This window comes from Enhydra lutris, unplaced genomic scaffold (assembly GCF_002288905.1).
Source record: "Enhydra lutris kenyoni isolate GAN:26980312 unplaced genomic scaffold, ASM228890v2 scaffoldscaffold2, whole genome shotgun sequence".
In the NCBI taxonomy this organism is placed as follows: domain Eukaryota; kingdom Metazoa; phylum Chordata; class Mammalia; order Carnivora; family Mustelidae; genus Enhydra; species Enhydra lutris.
In genome coordinates this window covers 72,226,357-72,248,099 of record NW_019154086.1, presented here as the reverse complement: position 1 = coordinate 72,248,099, position 21,743 = coordinate 72,226,357, and the positions used below count along the sequence as shown (strand labels likewise).

The window sequence follows — 21,743 nt, the reverse complement described above, 5'->3', positions numbered from 1 at the left end:
ATGGCTTAATTGATTACAGATGCAGTTTTCATTTAGAGGGAAAACCTTTCTTTGATGACATTTTAAAATACTTTACAGATTTTGAATATTATCTAATTTTTTAAGGTGTCCTTCAGATGGGCAGTCTTTTTCAGTTACAGTGAGTTTTTGCCATCACAGACCTCCACTGTGATCCTTATCATTTCTAGCCCCTCAAGCCCTATCTGCCTCTCCTCTATCATCCAGAAATAACTTTTCTGCTCTCAAGTTCCATATATGCTTCTAGCTGTGGGTGTGGGCTGTAAGCTGCTTACTTTAATTGCATTTACATATAGGTTTGTTTTGCCATCAGACACTGAACCTCTTCAGGAACAAAAGTCTCCTCAAAGCGACCAGCCAGACTCAAGACCCATAGTAGCCATTTTATAAATAGTTTTTGAATAATTTATTTTACTTTTAAAATGTCTTGATTTATCAATTTCAAAGGAACAGATGCAGTCACTCTGACATGAGTTAACTAATTCAGGTTTTATATCATACTGCAGGAATCTTTCAAAAGTTAAGGTAAGGGTGAATTGCCATGAGTAAAAGATGGATATTAAATGGTAAATATTTAAGTTAAATCAGCAAGTATAATTGACAGGCCCATGACTTCAAATGAAATTTTTAAGACTCTTCAAGGACAGTGATTAGTCTCCTTCGTGAAACCTATTCCACAGTTATTAGACAAACATCATATTCAGAAAATCATCTATTATATATAACTTCAATTTATGATAGGATGAAGTTAAACTCCCAGCAAAGATTTTTTTTTAAAAAGTTCCAGCATCATATGCTATTTTATCTCCCAAATTTAAGTCCTAAAATAGACGTAAGAAACTTCTTTGACTGGCTTCTACAAAATGTTATATTTTTGGACTCAAATACATGTATTTACATTTGTAGTAGCTAAATATGCACAGTTATCATGTTAACACTGAACTGATGCTTGAGAACTGAAAGAAAAATCTACTTCCCCATGAGTAATGCTGGGGATTTAAATGGACTCCAAAACACTACATTTATTTTCTTATTTCCTTAATATAATTTCAAGGATCACTATGTTATTTTTCCTTGTTCAATTTAAGTTGTCACAATTGGTATGTTCAACAAAATCACTTCTTTTGACTCTCAGAAAAACACATCTTCAAATCTATTACAGACAAGAGTAATTCATCCATGATGAATGATAGAAACTTGGATCATTACCGGTCTAACGAGGGTATTCTCCGCTTTCCGAGGTAATCCTGCAAAATATACTTTAGTTTCTAGAAATCCACTTGTAAGCTTAAAAAGGCTTTCAGGCTTATTTATATTCATTACAGCTTCTTTAGCTATTTTTACACTAATACTGTGTTCTAGTTCTTCCACAGAGACCTACAATTAAAAAGACAAAAATTATCAAACCACCAAACATCACTGCATGTCATTTGAAACGCTAAGATTGAAAAATCCTGTTATTATTCTGGTAAATAATTTTTCAAAGTAATCATTTTAGTTTAATTATTAATTTGTTGTAATCCATTTGATATAAGGTGGTAAATATGTGTTTTAAAGTGGTAATTCTTGATGGAAAATTAAATGAACCCCATATTTTAAAGTAAAAAAAAAAACCCACACAATATTGTTCTTTTAATTTTAAACATCCAATTATAATATACATAATTCAAATCCAGTGTCATAAAATTAAGTTTCTTTTAATCGAGTCACTTTACAAAATCTTAGAAAACTTTTAAGTTTTCTTATTTTACAATTGTCTGAAAGTATACATATGGAATCAATAATGGAAATAAATTCTTAATATAAAATATGAGAAATCAGTACTTCCAGTATTCTGTTCATTACACACAAATTATACTTTATTTCAAAATTCAAAAGTAATTGAGATCATAAAGAAGTATATAATACATAAAATTAAATTGGGTTTTTCCAATTTTGAAAGTAGTTCTGTTTTGTTTTTTGCTTTTAAGTAGGCTTCATGCCAAGGATGGAGCCCAACGTGGGGCTTGAACTCATGATCCTGAGGTCAAACCCTGACCTGAGATCAAGAGTCAGACGTTTAATCGGCTGAGACACCCAGGTGCCCTGAAAGGAGTCTGGTTTTTTAAAAAAGGTTGAAAGTGATGGTAAACAACAATAATAATAATAATTTAAAAATCTCCCCAAAAGGCCATTCGAAGAACCACTGCTGACATTTCCTCATGCAAAACTGTAGCGCTCAAAACACAAATTCTTCTTTTACTAATCAATGATGGAAGCAAAAGAGCAGGCCTATGAAAGCACCACTACAGGAAGGGGAAAACTGTGCTCTGAAGTAAAATGACTGGTCATGTTTACAGTTAGTCAGTACACTGTCCTTAATACAGCCAACTGGCATCATTTTACTTGAATGACTATTGCCTCCTTGAAAGATGTTCAGTCAGCCTCTAGAACCTCAGTCTCACTTGCATCTCCACATTCTTATCACTTCCTCTCAGCTTCCTTTGCTGGCTCCTCCTCTTCTCTCAATGTCTATTCTACATCTGAGCTCAGCACTCTACACCTTTTCCCTCTAGTCATGCAAATATGTTTCAATGGGGGTGTACTGGACCACTCTAGGGTATCTGCAAAACTTAGGGATAGGGATGGTACTTTTAGTTGTCACAATGAGTAGGACGTATGGGATGCTGCAAGATGCTGGACACCCTGTAATATTTAGGAAAGTCATGCAAAATAAGTAATAAAATATTCGATATCCTGCAAACCCTCTGAACATCCCTACAGGATATTCTTTATGCTGAATATTCAGAAGTTTTTATCTATCTTAAATTGAAGGCTGGGGGCGCCTGGGTGGCTAGTGGGTTAAGCCTCTGCCTTCGGCTCAGGTCATGATCTCAGGGTCCTGGGATCGAGTCCCGCATTGGGCCCCGCATCGGGCTCTCTGCTCGGCAGGGAGCCTGCTTCCTCCTCTCTCTCTCTCTCTGCCTGCCTCTATGCCTACTTGTGATCTCTGTCTGTCAAATAAATAAATCTTTAAAAAAAATTTTTAAAATAAAAAAAAATAAATTGAAGGCTGGACCTTAAAAGTATATCCAGCATCTGACCACTTATCATCACCTACCAACACTGTGGTCAGTGATGCCATCTTCTCCCCACTGAGTTACTGCAATGGTCTCATGACCCCATAATCTGTCCCATTCTTACTCTCTACTATCTAGTTTCCACAAAACCATCATGTCGTGATACAAACTGCCTTTTAAGATACGTGCAAATTAAATCATGTCACTTCTCACAATCATCCAAGGTCTTTCTACTTAGCATAAACTCCCAAGTTCTCACTATAGTCCCCATGACCCTATCTGGTCTTGTTCCAGAGCACATTTCTAACCTCATTCTCTGCCCCCCCCTCTCTCTCCCTTACTCACCTGCATCTACACTGACCTTTGTGTTGTTCCTCAAATACAACAATCACATCCTCTTGCCTCATGCTCTGTATTTGCTGTTCACATGGCACAGAATCATCTTCCCCAGAGATTTCTCATGATTTATGCCCTGGTCTCCAGTCAGATGTAATCTCATCAGGGATGGCTTTCCTGATTCCACATACACACTCACCATCACTCTCTGTTGCCTGGTTGTTTTTGTTTCTTCCTCCTAGCACTAACCACTATCTGACGTATCAGTTTGTTCATGCAGTTTGTGGTTTACCCCTCACCCCTAGTATGCAAGCTCCGTGAGACCAGTGATTTTGATTTACTCACTGTTGTAGCCTCACCACCCAAAGGAATAGCACATAAAGTGCTCAATAAATATTCTCAATATGCTCAATAAATATTCTACTGAATGAATAAAACTGTGATCCAAGTTACAGATTTCCCACCCATATTAGAATCATACCCAAATATGAGATATAATGATTTATAATAGAGCAATATTTATTTCTGTGGTTTATAATTACCATTTTAAGTACTTAATAAGTACACACATTCTATTTATCTGAATTACAGAACAATTCTACATTTTAATTGCTTATTTTTAAAGTATTTTATTTGAAATTTTAAAATTATTTAAAATTAGTGAAAAACTGCTATGAAGTGAATAGTCCAGTTTATAGATTAATTTAACTTAACTTTGTCATTTAAAATATTTACTTAAAATACATAGCTATTTGAGATAATTTCTATAGCTGCATAAATTTGTCTGAAATGGTATAGTCTATTAATAAGCCATCAAAATTATAAAATGGTAAAAACAGTCGCAGTAATTTTTTACATGAAAGATATGAAGAAAAAAATCCCATTTATACGGTGGGGGTGAACATTCATAAATTGTTAAAATATCAAATTAAGAATTTTTTTAAAGAGCCAGCATCAAATTTACCATATTAAAGTTTTTCTGTGGCTTTTTTATTGTCCTTAAATTTTTCCTGTCAAGTTGTGTTCAGTTTATAAAGGGAAATGTTAATCAAAATATGGGCACATCATTAAATAACAGTTTCTTTTAATAAGGATCATAACCACAACAAAATGTGGAGAACTGAGTAGCTGCCTTCTATCCAGCCCAGATCCTGCCTTTTAAATACCCTTCATAGATAATTCATTAGTAAACACTACCTGCAACTTAAGATGTTCGCCTCACAGATAAACATTTATCTTCTTTATATATATTCTGTATTACCTAGAATGTATCCAAGTTCTCTGTCAAACAGATAATATTTTCAATTTGTATCAATTAATCAGAAAAAATTGTGTTGGCTCTATTTTGCTAAGTGATCTTAGTGATTTTTAGATAGGAGATTTGGGGACATCAGGCAATAAAACGTCTTCTTCAGTACACGGGAGGCACAGCTGTACGCATCAAGATGTATGCACACAGATGGAGTAAACGAAAGCTGTAGTGGCAAAGCTATATACAGTAGAGAGAACCTTGAGAGAAGCCAGAGAACGTTAGTGATTACTCTGACAATTGCATCTGATCTTGTGCAGACTGTATTCTGGTGAAAGTCCAGAATCTATGGCTGTCGCAGGACGAATAGCCCCAATTTTGGTAAAACACATCTGTGCCCAACTGTACTTTATTACTACCTGTAGTGTAACAATTTCACATCCCATTGCATTAGCGCATAAGGCAACACAAGCTATTAAACTGTGAGGTACTAAGGAAGTCCACGAGCAAGGGAAAGTCTCTAGCCAGAGTTCTACAACCTTGAACGCAGGAACTTAGTATTTGAAAAGGGCTCACTAAAAGCTCGTGGAATAAATGAGTGCATGAGTGAGTAAATAAAAAAATGAAATAATTTAGTGATGACCTCACATGTCTTCTCAACATGCACCTCCTGGCAGATCCCACAGGCATAGAAAGTGTCTCTTTTGGGTACCACATTCTTTTTTTTTTTTTTTTAAAGATTTTATTTATTTATTTGACAGACAAAGATCACAAGTAGGCAGAGAGGCAGGCAGAGAGAGAGGAGGAAGCAGGCTCCCCACAGAGCAGAGAGCCCGATGTGGGGCTCAATCCCAGGACCCTGAGATCATGACCTGAGCTAAAGGCAGAGGCTTTAACCACTGAGCCACCCAGGTGCCCCGGGGTACCACATTCTAAGGGGAAGCTGATCTCTCAATTATCAGCGGCTGAAAGTAGCAATGACTCCTATGCAGAAAAGAATTCTCCCCATTAGAGACTAGGAGTAATGCCCTCATGAAAAATTCCCGTTTAGTCTCACTTTTAGGGATTATGTAAAAATGCTCATTTTAAGCACTCTACTTGGTACTACTATACTAGCTAGTGTATACTGTTTGTACAAATTGATTATGTATCTATATTCTAATACTTAAAATTGAGTTAATTACTATATGTATTACTCTTTCTACATGTATTTCTATGTTACTATGTGTATTTCTCTTTCATTTAAAAATATGGGTGGCTATTCAGTATGACTGTCCTTTTTTTTTTTTTTAAAGATTTTATTTATTTATTTGTCAGAGAGAGAGAGAGGGAGAGAGAGCAAGCACAGGCAGACAGAATGGCAGGCAGAGGCAGAGGGAGAAGCAGGCTCCCTGATGAGCAAGGAGCCCGATGTGGGACTCGATCCCAGGACACTGGGATCATGACCTGAGCCAAAGGCAGCTGCTTAACCAACTGAGCCATCCAGGCGTCCCAGTATGGCTGTCTTTGATCAGCGGTGTCTGCATAAGCCGTTATGCCTGCTAAAAACCCCTAACCTATAGGAGAGACACCAACAACAGCCACTAAAAAAGGTAAAAAGTCACAGATAAAGTAGTCCAAGCAAATAACTGAAAATAATTTCATACCGTTTTTAATACTGTTTCAAATATTATCTGAGGTTATCATTTCTCAGAGGCTGTTTCAAGGACATACAGTGCATGGGATATGCTTCATAGAACATCAAATAAATCCGGCTCCATTCAGATTTGGTATCAGTATAAAAATAAGTTATTAATGATGTTAAACAAACTGTGTCAAAGTAGAGAATGTTCTTTGTGAAATCTGCAAAACCTACCGTATTCCAATGACCATTATTAATAACTTTGCCTCCAGATGTGATTTTGGTTGTAAATTCATTCTTAAACTGAATTTCAATCTTTCCATCACGAAGTGCAATCAGGAACCAAGCTGAGTGGTCAAGAGATTCTGCGTACAGGATAACACCTTCTGAATCATAGGTCCGCAAATCAAAATCGGCTGAAAATCTAAATAATGGAAAAGAGAAAGCCTTGATAGAGAAATATGGAAAGCTCAATATACTATTCCTTCTCTTATACTAGAAAACAGCAGTATGTTGAGAGAGCCAACTCTTTCTTTCCTGGAATTAAAAAAAAAGTAGGGCAGAATTAGACTGTTCATGTGTTATCTCTGGTTCCATGTGTGTTTAATATCAAGTTATTATATTTTCTTGCTTATTCTTAGAGTCTTTTTCCCCCATGAACAGATGCTTTGGTAATTTTTCATATTTTTTTGCATTGCATTTGGATTGCATTTCATATTTTTTTTTTTTTGTTTTGAAGGCCCTTTTTTAAATGTTGGAATTCATACATGTACAAATACTAGATATATTATATCTCTCCTGGAGCTTCTTATACACTATATAATCTGACATTATGACATTAAGATTCCTTTTTTTTTTTTTTTTTTTGCTGTGTCCATAAGAGACTAGTAAAAGATGTTACAATTTCATGATGGGTTTATGCATCAAAAGGCCCGTTTTCCCTGTGACTTCATATATGTCAGGAAGGAATCACTCACAGAGATATACAAGACAGTACCTAGATGACTGCAAACATAATTAAGCCTTCAGATGTGGTTAGAAAGGTAAAGTAAAAACTTTAAGATATATCTGTGAGCCTGATTTCAAAAGCTCTCCAAAACTCTTAACTGTTTAAGTCACTGTACTGGAGCATATGGGAGGACAGCTTAAAAGATGTAGTCTAGCCATGTGCTTGGGGGTATCTGAGCTCTGGCAATGACTGTTACAATTAAGACCCTAGATATATACGCAACTATTACAGGGGAAGAAAGATGTTAGAAATGCTGGATTAAAAAATAACATGTACTGATTAGTGCCTTAACGACACCATAATGAGAATCAGCATTAACATTTCCAAGAAACCAGCAAATCAAAATGACTGAAAAATGTGACCTCAGCAGGGAGCCTGCTTTCCCCTCTATCTCTGCCTCCCTCTCTGCCTACTTGTGACCTCTCTCTCTCTCGTTGTGTCAAATAAATTTTTTAAAATCTTAAAAAAAAAATAAAAATAAAAATAAACAAAACGACTGAAAAAAGATAAATAAGGAATAGAAAAAATATTTGTATAACTATTAGTCACTTGAGTTAAGCTAAAATAAAGGTAATTTACATTAAAAAGTTAGGACTTCAGATAATAGCCAAGTAAGGTAAGAAAGAATCCTTACCTCCCACTAATAGTAGTAGGGGCACCATACACAACTTCTAACTTCAAATGGAACAAAGAAAGGCTCATAAAATGAATTTTTTAATCTCTAGAATTCCAAAGAAATATTTAAAAGAGGTCATGTGGAGTAAAGTATGTTGGACAGATAACAAGGTAGTAGTAATTGACTAAACTAAGATTATTTTTTTATTTTATATTCTTTGCTTAGGAAAAGAACCTCTATTCTCTTTCATAACCACCACATTTTGCTGATGCTAAACATGTATTATTCTGTCAAAACCCAAATCTGTGTATGCTCAGGATCTTCCAGAAGTTGATCCTATTATGGAGGTAATCTCCCTCTCTGCAAAATCATGCTAACCCAGTAATACACAGAGTTGTGTTACGTATCTTTCTGTCTGGAATATATCAGCAAACATTGGGGAACAATTCATTCTTTTTCTGAAATTTTGTAGAATGAAAAGGATGAGTGAATTTGTTAACTTTAGGATAGGATAAAGATTTGATCATTGAAAACAGAGCTGAAGGAATTTGCAAAAAGTGGGGGAAAAAGGCAACAAAGCACTGACAATTCTTTGTATTGCTTACTTACCAGGTGGCAGTTTACAAAAAATTCATTAAGCTGTACACTTAAGGTACGTGTGTATTTCTGTATATATACATATACTTCAATAAAAAGCTTAAACTAAGTAAATAAGGAACAAATAAATCTTGAAAAAAAATCATTATTTGGCCTATTTGATCCAATGTTAGAGCTCAAACTATTGTGAGTTGTCAGAACTGAATCTCCCTGAACATGCCTAACTATGCAAAAATTAACCTTTTTCTCTCTCAACCTCATTATTCTTTTTGCAAAGGAAATGTTGTTTCCAGTCTCTGTCACTAGACAATATTATTTGCTCTGAGATGTTAAAAGGTAAAATCGGGTCCTGGTGGATAAGAGTACTGAAGGAGCACAACTGTATCAGTGACTTTTAGAATATAGTTCAAAGTTCCTTAATGATGCGATGTCTATGAATTTAGTTGAATTATTTTATGAATAATCATTCATATATCTAATGAATTAAATTGTATGTAGGCATGCTTATCTAATTAAAATATTTTAAAATATGGATTCTATAAATCAGTCACAAATACACTTCCTTTCCACTTTTCCAACAAAATTCCAATTTCTTTTTTCTAGCTCCAACCATGTATGACTCTGAGAAAATTTGGTAATTAAAATAGAATCATGACCCTAAAGTACAAGCAACTATTCTTTTCCTACAAGCAACCTAACTGTAGGAATAACAGAAAAGGTACTCAGTCAATTAAAATCATGTGATATGTTTCTTTAAAGTACTACCTAAGTTATCTTATGAATTGTCTTTAATAATTATGAATATAACTATATTCTAAAAGCAATACTTTGAGTACTTTCTCATTATTTAGTTTTTATAACACATATGAAGAAGAATGGAAATTTCTCAAATATATTAAATCTACTTTCCCAACTTCTTAGTACATATGTATTCACTAGAAAAGGAAGAAGGATGTATTAAGGTAAAATGATCACTGGGGAAGGTCAGCCTAGAATGACCCAAATGATTTCTAGCATTACAATAAACATGTGTGAAGGGGTAAATCAACTTTAGGGCTCCTCAAATCATCTGATTGATAATATCCCTAAATTATCTAATTGGAAACGTAATTACATACATTTCAAACCTTTTTTGGTCACTAAACTTCTGTCCTTACCTGCTTACCTCTAGAGATTATCACTGACATTGGTACCTCACCTGGTGATTTCCGGCAAACGAAATTTTAAATATAAAGCCACGCCTACAAATTGCTCTGCCAAGTAAAGTAATTCATAATTTTTGTCAAGGTTCAAAGGAAGGCACACTGGAACAGCCTGAAAAAAAGGAAACAAAACAAAGAAACAAAATGCATAGGTTATTGCTTGCTGTTTGTGCCATGTTAGGCATTCCTTTCTCTGCTTCCTAATGGTCTTGTCAAATGTATCCTCTCTGATACGTTAATTAAATTAAGAACACCCTTGGTAATAAAGCAACATCTTTTACTTCCTTATATAGTCCATCAGTATAACTTCTCAGAACACATGTTTTTAAAAAGTCTTGCACAATGTATGTGGCTTGTATTTTTGTCCTTACTATTTCCTTTGCAAATCTCAGCCCGAAACACAACCTTTTTCTTCTAGCAACAACACATATCTCCTAATTAACTGCAGCTCTGATACTTTCTAAGAATTACATTAGAAAAAAATTTTGGAGTCAGAAATCATGGAAAAATTAGTATACCAATAAGTAGCACCTCATACATTCATTCATTCGTTTATTAAGAAAAATTTTCTGGGGCACCTGGGTGGCTCAGTGGGTTAAAGCCTCTGCCTTCGGCTCCAGTCATGATCCCAGGGTCCTGGGATCAAGCCCCACATCGGACTCTCTGCTCAGCAGGGAGCCTGCTTCCCTTCCTCTCTCTGCCTGCTTGTGATCTCTGTCAAATAAATAAATAAAATCTTAAAAAAAAAAAAAAGACAGGGCCTGCTTGCTTTTAAAAAAAGAAAAATTTTCTGAGCAAAAATGTATCATCTAGATAACGAAGGTGAGGTAGGGAAGCTCGAGGGACTCTATTTTAGAAAGACTCCAATTCTGCTGTTTTCTTGCTCAGCCCTATTTACTCATGTTCTATATTTCACCTCACATCTGCGTAAAAGCCGAAGAAGCTATGCTCCCACTCCAGGGAGTAGAGGGGAGCAAGAAAGTTAATAATTCTCTGAGTTCTGTCCTAGGCCCCAAACATCTGATAACATCTAAGAAGACCTGGATCCCAAACATGTTATAGGACATTAGCTTCGAACAAACCTCAGCTGACACTGGCATCAACACCCCCTACCTTCGATGATTTATAAAATAATACCTATTACTCACCCATCGCTTGCCTTTGATCAGACCCTACGCTGGATTCCTGAAGGAACACACACCCTGGACCCCTTTCCAATATAAATCCCTAGCCTTAAATAATGAAGAGACCCATTCTCTTTTCCTTTCCAAGTCCCCCAGACACTCTGTCTGCTATACTCTGTTATTCACACTATTCAGTAATAGTGTAATTCAGTAAACTCCACTTTCACTTTCCCTGGCACGAATTTGATTTCTATCCTGTGGGAAGCCAAGGAACCTCTTGGCTGTTCCTGTGGGAACTCCCCCACCCCACCTTCCCAGGTTCTCAGACGCAGCCTGCCTGGATCAAAGGAAATGCTGGAAAACCTACATGGGATAAATATAAATTAAGATACCATGTTAGTATCCAAGGAATTAACAAAAAATTTGACTCAGGGTCATTAAATTTAATATCAAGTTTTTTTTTTTTCTAAGAATAAAAGCAAACATTAAAACAGAAAGCTTTTTAGGGATAAGTTCTTGGGCACATATAGGGATACTCAAGGGGCGATCTGTGTACCTGACACTATTAAATCAAGGTCCAGAAACAACATCTCATTTCCTCTTAGAATTTCAATAAATCTATTCCAGGGTAGATGGTGATGTGTAACTACTACAAATACTAAAATAATAAAAGATTAAATTACAAAATAGACATCCACAGAGCATGGCATGCAATTAAGTACAGTCGAAGTTACTGCATATGCCAAGTATCTCACCTTCCCTTCCCTTACCAAGTAGGTGGCATTTATTGAATGTTACATGTTTGGACATACACAGTATAGTGCTAGTAACGGATATAGGGGTATGCGAACACACATGATTAAATCACCATTTAAGGTGGGTTTTTTGTTGTGTTTTGTTTTGTTTTACTCTGCCTCATAATCCTGTAACATTTTACCTTCACTTGTGAAAAGGAGTGCAAGAGTGGGACTAAGAATCACTAACATATGATCCTAATACACAGAAAAAGAGCTTCAGATGTTGACCTATTTATTTCAATGAAGGAAAAACTACCCCCAACATTCAATTCTTGGGTCAATTAAATCCAAGTAACTAAAAGCAAGTTTGAGAGATACAGATGAACAAAATTGACCTCTCTAAATTTTGATGTACTTAAACCCCACTAAATTCTAATCTGACAGTTATTTCCACACGAGATTTTATGAGCACTCTTGCAAGTACTGACATGCCGAAGAACAATCAAACTTGTCAGAGTGGGATAAAGAAAAGTACACTGAGGAAAATGTTTCTGCTAAGGTTTCTATGTAAGATTTTTTTCTCACAAAGAGAAGTATAAACCTCAGCTTTTCTTAATTTTTTAAATAAATATACTCATTGTATTTTGTAAACGTACAGCCTATACAGATGAGCACTTTCTGAACTATGACCCTGCATCGTTTTTTTAAACCTAGTCACTAATTATCCCCAATATTTATAGCTTACATGACCAAAATTAGTAATTGGACTGTGACTCATTGCCTGCTAGACTATAGCAATTATTATAGAACATCTGTATTTTTCCTGGGGTGCCTGGGTGGTTCAGTCAGTTAAGCATCTGACTCTTGATTTTGACTCAGGTCATGATCTCAGGGTCATCAGATGGGAGTCCCTCATGGGACTCCATGCTCACTGGGGAGTCTGCTTGAAATTCTCTTTCCCTCTCTCTCTGTCTCTCTCTCTCTCTCTCAAAATAAATAAATCTTTTTTAAAAAATACATCATTTCTTTAAAAAGAACATCTGTATTTTCCTGACTTATCTCAGCTATGTGGAAATATGTACCCCAGTTTCTCATTTTAGAAGAGATGGTAAGTTTAGCATTGCAAAATGTTACCTCACAGCTCTTGTGATCTTGGGCAAGTTTGAATCCTTTCTTCCCATCACAATAACAAGAGTAACCGCCAGGGTAGTTGACACAAAGTTGAGCACATATGTTCTCAGAGCATTCGTCCACATCTGGGGTAAAAGGGAACATAGATCTTAATATCTTCCAAACGTTCAATCCAATAGGAGTATTCCAATTTAAGCATAAGATAATCAATGATAATAGAGGTGCCGGTAGTTCAGTCGGTTGACCATCTGACTCTATTTCAGCTCAGATAATGATCTCTTTGAGATCAAGCCCCACACCAGGTACCACACTCAGCGCTGAGTCTGGTGAGATTTTTTCCCTCTCCCTGTGCCCCTCCCCCTTCTTGCACTCACTCACTCCCTCTCCCAAATAAATTAAATAGATAGATAGATAAAAGATAATCAGGATACTAGATTCTTAGTAAAAGAAATCTCTCTGCCATGAAATCACATTTCAACACTTGGCATGGAAATTTAAATGAGTGACAAGTGTAATTTCTATCATTTACACAAGTGAAATAACAAATTTAATGTATAACTTTCAGTAATAAATAATTAATAAAAATATAACAACTATGCTAATTTTCCAGTTTTTGAATTTGAAGGAAAAAAGACTGAGAGTCTCAAGGTAACTGTCATTTCTAACTAAATGAATTCCATTGAGACTGCCTCCCAAGTATTTGCTTTGAAGAAAAGAAAGGGAGGGGTAAGGAAGGGAGAGGAGAGGAGTGGAGAAGAGAAGGGGATAGGGAAGAGAGGGGAAGGGGGGAAAAAAATCCCTTTTCACTGAAGGTTAATATAATCAGGTATTACATAATATCAAGAACATTTGACATTCCATAATGCAGTGATTAACAGTGACAACAAATTTGAGGATGTATCTTTATTTCTTATCACTTAAAAAAGAAAAACAAACCTCACTGCGCTATTACCTCCCATATTGTGAAATCTATACAGCCCTGTCCTTGCCCATATTTTGAGAAAATCATCTTTGAAAAATTGTAATAATATGTTTCAGTAAATCTACTTCAGAGTTACATGAGATCCTTGATATTTCCAAAGCATGCATCCTCCAGTCTTGGTAAATTTACAAGTACATAAATGCATATATTACTAGCATACAAATTCCCCCATAAAATGTCTCAAAATACAACTGAAAATTGGTGATTCCTTAGCATCAAAATTAAATTGCAGATAATTGAAGTAATATGAATATGTGTCATATATACATCTTTTTCAAAAAACCTGTGTTTTATTGAATAAAACTACAATATACATTATAAAGTTGGCTACTACCAAATCTGAATATTACCATAGTAATTTCTATCCAGAGTTGTGTGAGAACAGAAATGCTGTATGGAGGGGATATTTTTTGGTGAGTGCATAAAATGTAAAACATCAAAATATCAACAGGAGCAGATATATTTAAAAAAAAAACTATTCTAAAATTACTATTGATTTAGGCAAATTCATAAAGATAGAAAATAGATTAAATGTCATCTCCCAAAAAGTAGATAGAGACAGAAAAAAGTTTAGAGTTTGGGAGAGGGAGGAGGGGAAATTTATTGCTTAATGGTTACAGAGTTCTGTTTGGGATGATGCAAAACTTCTGGAAACAGAGAGCAGTGGCTCCATAACCATGTGAAAGTAATTAGAGCCACTGAATGGTACCCTTAAGAATAGTTAAAAGGGTACATTTTATACATATAAATATATGTATATAATAGAAATATTAGAAAAATCACTATTGATTTGGTTAGTTTTAGTCATGATATTAAATTTATCTTGAAGTTTTTAAGATTTAAAGGATATGAAATAATTTCCATATATCTATGATTTTTTTTTAAAGCCCCCCAATACTTCCATGTTACATGCACACCTGGCAGCACTCCTTTGGCCAAATGAATCCAAAGGGCTCTCCCAAATCCACAGGTGCTGACAGTACTCATCAATACTTTTTAAATTTCTAGAGCTCAGTTATCATTTCCTTATGATGAGATTTTTTTTATATGTATTTAATTATAACAGAACTATGTCGTTTCCTATTTAAGAATAAATGACATACAGAAACATGCACAGAAGATTATCAAAATGCTTGGTATAAAACTGAAGGTTTCTAACCATCCATGTAACATCCATGTGATTTTTAAACTTGTCTTTCTTTTATATGTGTATGTTTTTCCTTCCAGATTGAAATTCTTTTTATCTTTTAACATTATTTAAACGATGTGAAGATATGTTTATTTTGCTTTTATCACACATGGGAGGTCTCCAATTCATACATAGCTTAGAGGACAAACAGAGTGCATAAGACTAAACCTAAAGACCATGCGTCTTAGATACTTTTACTCTGGAAGGAAGCCAATGATTCCCCAATCGGCCATGCTGTATATGGAGCTTGCCTTCTTAGGAAATCTGATTGTGGACATCAAACAGAACCAATGCTTCTAATCTCAAACCAAGGCTCAAACCCACCCTCTCCACCATCAAACAATGATAGACACCACCACAACTCTACCTTCGCAAGCCTTTAGTACGGGATTGTATCTGTAGCCTTCAGCACATTCACATTCAAAGTCTCCTGGGATGTTCTTACACACAGCTGTGCCACAAATGTTTGGCATTACAGAACATTCATCCACATCTATAAATGAAACCAACAGATTAAAAAAATATTTCTCCCATACCATAGGATAATAGCAAAGAATGCTTGATTTGTGTTTCCTGCATCTGGTTTAATATATATAATGAGACAATAGAGTGGCCTGGGAATAACAAAATTTTAAGTCTATCATCACGTTTTAGTTTACTAAACATGATTTCTTCATGCAAACATATAGGGAATTTGATGGTTGCTATGTTCTTCAGAGTTATGTAAAAGGAAACGGCTTTAGTTATTTTCTTATCTATTAAGCTACATTACACAAATAAATGGGAGAAAAGATTCACCATATTCTTAATATATATCCCTAAATACATGTTTTTGAAATATGTTCTTGAAAATGGATTCACTCTGTATTATCACAAATACAAAAAATAAAAATGAGCTGACTCATCAGCCATGTTTTCCTTTGGAAATGGACAGTAGCTAAATCTGCATACTATTATTATTGACTGAAGTTTTCAAGAGTGATTCAAATTTAAAAAATAGAGGAAGTTCTCTAAGTATGTATAGAATTCCAGTACAAATTTTAGTGTTAAATTAATATTCAGAAATTTCAGATGCATTTATTGAATTTATTATATTATATTAACATGTATATTATATTACATGGTAGAGTAGGAAATAAAATACTAATTGCAACTAGTCACTAGATGAAAGCATCTGTGATAAAAAACAAGTTGCAGAAATAGTTCACTGGAGATGTAATTATTAGTGAACTTTTCTCATCTGTACTCTCTGGAGACAGACAAGTTCAGAATGTAAAATATATTTTCTACTCTATAAAATTGAGAGTTTAATTTTTCCATAGACTAATAACCAAAATTTCAGACATTACTCTATTTAAAAAAGCATGAACAGAAATAACTGAACCAATTCCTGCATAAGGGAATCCTATATCATGACTGTATCAATGTCAATATCCTGGGTGTGATATTGTAGGACAGTTTTATAAAATGTTACTACTGGGGGAAACTGAGAAGAGCACATGGGATCTCTTTCTATAATTTCTTACAATGGCATGTGAATCTCCAATTACATTAAATAAAATATTCATTTAAAAAAAGAGCTATAAAAGCCATATTTTAAAAAAGAAAGTGAAAACATATGACTAAAATTATTTGGTTTGAGGCATACTGCAGAGAACTATCTAAATCATATGAGTTCAGGTTATAGCACATTGATTTTATTACCCTACACTGACATCTAATGTCTGACAAAAAGTTTTATTCTTGCATTTGTAGACAATTACTGGCAACTTGATCTCAAGCAATATCCACATCTTGGCAAAGAACCTATTGTAATAGTTGTATACATATTTTTCTATCACCTAGTTCATGGATAAAGTCTGTGTAAATGAAGTATACAAAAACATATGTCATGGTCATCGGGGACATTCTTATGTATAAAAGGACTTTTTGTAATAATTTATATACATGTGTATTAACTCAATGGATAAGAATTAAATAGCTTGTAATTAAAAATATAAGTCGCAACTTCTTTAGAAGAACAGACCATTCAAGTATTTAAATGCAGAAGTATGAATGGGTATTATTTGCTTATAGAATGCATATGGTATCCTGCATTATGATGGTTTTCTATAATATGTTCCATCAGTAGTGGTATTCTCAATTTCTAACCTCAAACTTCAGACCTTCAAATAGGCAGACAGGAAAGATGTATGGTCACAAATTGGTAATGGTTTAGGAGAAATTGTTAGTTAATGCAGTTCACTTTAGAGTCATTTAACTGCACTTTAAACAATATTATAGTAAATTATACTATACTAAACACTACAGTACAGTGAGGGATAGAACATCCCTTCAATATGAATTCAATATGGGGATTTCCCAAAGTAGATATGACTAGAGTTGAACAGGAACACTTTATGATTTAACTTACTATATTCTTCTACCTCATAGCAAAAAGGAGAGGGACAAGGAGGGAGGGAAGGAAGGAGGGAGGGAAAGAGGGAAGAAGAGAGGGAGGGAGTGAGGGAGGAGAAAATTATTTCCAATTTCTAAAGGCAAAACCTAACTCCAGGCTGGAAAATTCATTTTTAGCCATCCACACATAGCACAAATATTTGAAGTTTTAATTGTGGCAGTTAAAAGAATCAAATAGAAAGGACAATAGGCAGAGGGAAAAAAGTCAAAATTGGAGGGAAACATAAGGACAATGAAAAACAAAGGAAATACACTAGTAAAATGACTTATTGAAAAAGCTAAACTGACAGGGATTATTCAAATCTGAAGAAAAAAAAAGTTATGACCGATGATGGGATCTTACATGTATAAAGAGAAAGAAAATAGTTCATCTTTCCCAAAACCACAACAGGAAATAAGGTGTAAGAAGAAAGGTTTGTATTAGATATTTGACAGGCATATCTAACAAGGAAATATGAAATACAGTGGAAGAGGTTATTAAGGATTATGATAGATTACTCTGTATAGCTGTTTATCTTATGGTATAAAGGAAATAATATTAGAATGTCTGGAAAAAATAAAAACAATGATTTTGTAAAAACTCTAGTAAGCAAGGACCTGCACTGAAACTTCACTTTATCACCCTTTAATGAAATTCTTTATTCAAACGTACACAGACACAGACACACACACACACACAGTAACAAAACAGTAAAATACTCAACAAATAATAAAGTACAATAAGAAAACAATGAAAAACTCTATAAATGACAAAATAATCCACGAACATTAAACTAAAAGGCGGTCCCCTAGTATCACAAGGCTTCAAGGTGGGTAATAATGTGTATTTGTTACAAGCACTTACAACCAGAGAGTTCCAAGAATTTCCTGGGGAAATTCCACTCACTGAACTTTGCTCTCACACAGTAAATGCCTTCTTGCTCTTACCTTTGCAGTCCTTCTTATTTAAGAGCATAAAAAACCCACTTTTACAGGAACAGTGGTAACTTCCAGGTGTATTATCACATATCTGGTTGCAACCTCCATTTACATTTGAGGGATCTTTGCATTCATTTATATCTAAGAAGGGAAAAATAAATTATTTTTAAAGCAATAAGGCCTCTGGAGAACGTTCTAGGAGGCCAATCCAGATGAGTGAGGTGGGTTTAGTAGACATACCATATTCACACTTGTCTCCTTGCCAACCTGGTTTACAGATGCAAGTGAATGTAGCTTGACCATCTGTGCAGCTTTTGTACCCATCCTCATTGCATGGCAGGGGACTACATTGGTCTGGAATGGCTGAAGGAGATTGACAGCTATTTAATTTTTGCCACGTGCCATGGTAAAAAAAAGAACTACGTACCCTTTAATAGAAATCCTGTGCATGAAGCCTGTAATCAATGAAAAAAATCATAACTCCTTCCTTCAAGTAATACTTCTTAATAGAAAAGTGAGTCCAATATTTTTTTTCCTCTATGATCATCAGCCTTGTTTCCCAAACTCCACATACGAGAGAAATCACATAGTACTTGTCTTTCTCTGACAGACCTACCTTGCTCAGCATAATACTCTCTAGGTCCATCTACATTGTCACAAATGGCAAGATTTCATTCTTTTCTAAAAAGAGAAACAGACCAAGAGGACAGCTTTTTTTTTTTTTTTTTGCTTGAAGACTTTATTTCTCAGAGAGAGAAAGAGAGCGCATGCACAAGCAGGGAGAGCAGCGGGCAAGCTCCCTGCTGAGCAAGAGGCCCGATTGCGGGACTTGATCCCAGGACCCTAGGATCATGACTGGAGCCAAAAGCAGACACTGAACCAACTGAGTCATTCAGGCGTCCCACCAGGCCAACTCTTAACTATGCAGGATGGGCTGAAGGTTGGCAGAGGGGAGGTGGGGGGAGCGGAGAATGAATGGGTCATGGGGATTAGGGGGTGCACTTGCTGTGATGAGCACTGGGTGTTGTATGTAGGTGTTGAATCACTAGACTGTGCACCTGAAACTCATATTGTTTTGTATGTTGGTTAATTGGAATTTAAATAAAAATTTTTTTAAAAAGTGAGTCCATTAGATAAATCTTTATAATTGTTTTGTAAAAGGGAACTACTTTTATATTTGCAAACATATACAAATATACAACATATACAGTATAAATTTACAAATGTAATTTGTTATTTTTTCATATAAATTATCATATTTGATCCTTAAAACAATTCAATGTGGTAGGCAGAACAAATAAAACTACTCGGTATCAACAGAAAAAAGAATTTGGGACTTCCAATTTGGGTTAAGATGAAGTAACATGAACTAGATTCATCTTCCTGCCTTAAATAAATACAACTCTGCTCAAAAGACATAAAACAACAGTTTCCAGACACTGGACAATAGGTAGCAGAGAACTGGTGATTCCTAGGGGAAGGCCATTTTCTTCATAAAATGTTACAGAACTTTACCACCATCTTAAATGATATGCCCAGTTGTATATTTGTGGTCTCTCTTCCCTCACTAGACACTGCAATGGTCCCTGGGTTCCTGCACATCCCCACACCTGTTTCTCAAGCCTTCCTAGTTAACTCTGCAAATTCCTTCCAACACATTCCTGTTTGCTTAAATTAGCCTGAGGAATTTTCTGTTACATGTAAAAAAAAAAAAAGTTTTAAAACTAAACAAGACCTAATTGCCAAATTTTTCAATAAATGTTCTAAAAAAATCAAGTTTTTGAAAAGTGGCAATAAATCAGGTATTAGTTAAAATTCTAGAAGACAAGCTAATCAGCAAATTATCAAATTATTTTTATATCCGGGACACCTGGGTGGCTCAGGCCATGATCCCAGGGTTTGAGGGATTGAGTCCCTCATAGGGTTCCCTGCTCAGTGAGGAGCCTGCTTCTCCCTCTGCCTGCTGCTCCCCCTGCTTGTACTCCCTCTCTCTCTAACAAATAAATAAATAAAATCTTTTAAAAACATTACTTTCATATCCTCTGGTAAATTAAAAAATAAAGTATGGATTAAATATGCATGTTCAGGCAAACTATTTTACTTGTATAATTACAACCGACTTCAAGTTAGAGAAAATTCAGATACATGAGTATTTAGATAATGCCAATGTCACATGTAAAATATTCATTAGACAGATATCTCAATTTACATGTTGCAATTTCACCTTTTTGTCTTTGACTCTCACCCGGGAAATTAGACATAAATAATCTACCAGAGTTATCACTAGGCGCTATATGAACTTCAAAGGGAGAAGGCTAATGTGATATTTTAATGTTTCACATTTATAGGACTGGTGCCAAAACTTAGAAGAATAAGCATGGCTCCATTTTATACATGACTACACAACAACATCGAAAATAAAGCTGTCAGGAATAAAATTCTGAAGTTGATGGCCTAAAGCTTAGTAAACAAGGAACACTGTTCAACTTACACATCAAATGGAATATTTATTTGGAGTAAAAGAGCAGCATTTACATTTGGGGAAAAAAAAAAAAATTCTTTCAAACGATTTTGAGAATATCTCCTTGCCGGGCACACAACTCTTCTAGGGCTCATTTGTTGATTTTAAACATTAGTTATATTTACATGGTATATTTTATTTACTTGCAGGGTTTTGCTTTGATTTATTTATTTGTTCATTTTTTAAATAGATGGTAGAGGTGTTTACCAGTGACACAGCTCCGCAGATCAGGGTGAGCCTCAGTGGACTGACGTGCAGCAGTGAACAACCCGGCTCGGAAAGAGCCAAGACAACCTGTGAGTACAAGCAAATGTCTTTTTAGAGTGGATACACTTACTTCCTCTGAAATCATGGTGAAGGTAGAAATTATCCAAAGTGATAGAATATTTATCTTCCTGGGGATTGACAGGACTTGGCATTCAAAATGTCATCCCTGAATGTTTCTGTCCACATTTTTAAAAATTTAAATATTCTACAAGCAAGATTACAGTAAATGCAGAATCATGAAAAAAAGGTTTATGGAAGCTTCTTTTTGGAGAAGAATCTTAAAGCAAGAGATGAAAAAGATCTTAGATTAACAGAAAAATTTATTGGCAAATAAATCTATGCTCTTCCCTCTGCAGCAGAGACCTAGAGTTACCCTCGTATCTGTAGGCCAGAGTCTAATTTAAAAGTGTCTAGGGGCGCGTGGGTGGCTCAGTGGGTTAAGCCTCTGCCTTTGGCTCAAGTCATGATCTCAGGGTCCTGGAATCGAGCCCCACATTGGGCTCTCTGCTCAGCAGCAGACCTGTTTCCCCTCCCTCTCTGCCTGCTTGTGATCTCTTGCTCTTTCAAATAAATAAATTTAAAAAATCTTTAAAAGTGTCTATAATTAAGTCAACAGATTAAGTTAGTGTTTCTAGCTGCTGCAGGCAACTTCTAATTCTCTCAGTGTTGTATAGAGACTAAGATAATAATATTTGTATAATGCCTCAATA

At 35.1% G+C, this 21,743-nt stretch overlaps 1 protein-coding gene across 1 annotated transcript in view; it reads right to left on the bottom strand.

The window, feature by feature from the left end:
• LOC111148875 (protein S) overlaps positions 1 to 21,743 on the bottom strand; it is a 66,354-nt gene that overhangs the window by 11,725 nt on the left and 32,886 nt on the right. The window contains exons 4-11 of the mRNA XM_022505666.1: positions 20,974 to 21,060; positions 18,486 to 18,608; positions 18,255 to 18,386; positions 15,238 to 15,363; positions 12,703 to 12,824; positions 9,704 to 9,819; positions 6,518 to 6,707; positions 1,228 to 1,395 (exon numbers count right to left, since the gene is read on the bottom strand). Of these exons, the coding sequence (XP_022361374.1) occupies positions 1,228 to 1,395; positions 6,518 to 6,707; positions 9,704 to 9,819; positions 12,703 to 12,824; positions 15,238 to 15,363; positions 18,255 to 18,386; positions 18,486 to 18,608; positions 20,974 to 21,060 (1,064 nt within the window). The remainder of the gene's footprint in view (positions 1 to 1,227; positions 1,396 to 6,517; positions 6,708 to 9,703; positions 9,820 to 12,702; positions 12,825 to 15,237; positions 15,364 to 18,254; positions 18,387 to 18,485; positions 18,609 to 20,973; positions 21,061 to 21,743) is intronic.